Source organism: Octopus bimaculoides, chromosome 25 (assembly GCF_001194135.2).
Source record: "Octopus bimaculoides isolate UCB-OBI-ISO-001 chromosome 25, ASM119413v2, whole genome shotgun sequence".
Classification (NCBI taxonomy): Eukaryota; Metazoa; Mollusca; class Cephalopoda; order Octopoda; family Octopodidae; genus Octopus; species Octopus bimaculoides.
The window spans coordinates 23,098,411-23,099,851 of NC_069005.1; the positions used below are offsets into that span (position 1 = coordinate 23,098,411).

Here is a 1,441-nt window from a genome sequence, read left to right on the forward strand (position 1 = left end):
TCTTTTCAGGGTTGCTTTGGCACATTTTTCTAATCCGAATTTCATATCTATTTCCTTGGTAAAGCCGTGTACTGTCTGTAGTAATGTTTCTAGCTCTCTGTCGTTTTTAGCATATAATTTTAGGTCATCCATCGACTAAAGGCGGTGCTCCAGCATGGCCGCAGTCAAATGACTGAAACAAGTAAAAAAGTAAAAAAGTAAAGTAAAAAGTAAGTCTGAAAACAAAATAATTTAAAGACTTGGAGAAACAAAATCTTTTTCTTTCTTTATTTTTCAGATTGCGATGATATTCTCTTAAACGGACGAGACAAAGATGGGATATATTCCATCAAACCAAATTTTGCCGCGAAACCGTTCCAAGTAGAATGTGAATTCAAAGACGGTAAAGCCTGGACATTAATACAGAAACGAACCAATGGCGCTGTGGATTTCTACAGGAATTGGGAAGACTACAAAGAAGGTTTCGGCAACATTAGATCTGAATACTGGTTAGGAAACGAGAAGATTTATTATTTGAGTGTTCAGGCAACCTACGAACTCAAAGTTAATATGTGGGACTGGAGTGGAATCACACACGGTCCTACACAACAGACGGGTAACTACTACGAAGGAGGAAGTTCCTTTTTCTACATAGAAGACGAAAAGAATTTCTACAGACTCCGAGTACCAGAGGTAAGTAAATTAACTTGTTCCCTTAGTCGCCGGTTCATTGTAGAATACCTGGGTTTAAATGTGACTGATATGCGAGACATCAGGGTGAATTGTTGATCTCTCAGAAATCGCAGCGAAATATCTCTCAAAATACACTATACTTATAATAAGAAAGCACGAGTGGGTCAAGGTTGGAACCGCTTTGGATTATAGGTTTGGAATATCTTTGATCAACCACAATGACAAAACGCCTTGTCTGTGCAGTTGCGCCTGATGATGTAGTAATGAATATGCTTGGTGCTGTAGCAACATTCATTCATCAACGGTACTGCCTGAAGAATCTTCAAGCAGAGAGACTCTTAACTCCTTCCGACGACGATGACAACAAAAACAACTTCAACATGGTTTAATCGTCGTTTACACCTCGTGAGCACTTGGTGTATTCATGGTCTATCGTTGCTTGGCTGCTATTTCTATAAGTTCTACCGTTGGCTCAAGATGGAGACAGCAATAATGATGATGATGATGATGATGATGATGATGATGACAAGGATGATGATGATGATGCTAATGTTTAGCAGCAGGTCAGTTTGAGAAGACTTATGATTAAAGTCATTTCAGCCGTGACCATCCAATCGTCTTGTCAATGATAATATATCTGGAACTCATTATCAAATACGTCATTTATTTAGTATTCTAGGTTTGATTATGGCGGCGAGCTGGCAGGTCGTTACGGCGCTGTGAAAAATGCTTAGCGGCATTTCACTCGTCTTCACGTTCTAAGTTCAAT

The 1,441-nt window shown here is 39.2% G+C and overlaps 1 protein-coding gene across 1 annotated transcript in view; it reads left to right on the forward strand.

Annotated features, from left to right (window-relative positions):
* Positions 1 to 768, forward strand: part of LOC106874343 (angiopoietin-related protein 1) — an 86,384-nt gene extending 85,616 nt beyond the window's left edge. Inside the window, exon 2 of the mRNA XM_014922048.2 lies at positions 278 to 768. Within this exon, the coding sequence (XP_014777534.2) occupies positions 278 to 768 (491 nt within the window). The remainder of the gene's footprint in view (positions 1 to 277) is intronic.
* The last annotated feature ends 673 nt before the right edge of the window (positions 769 to 1,441 follow it).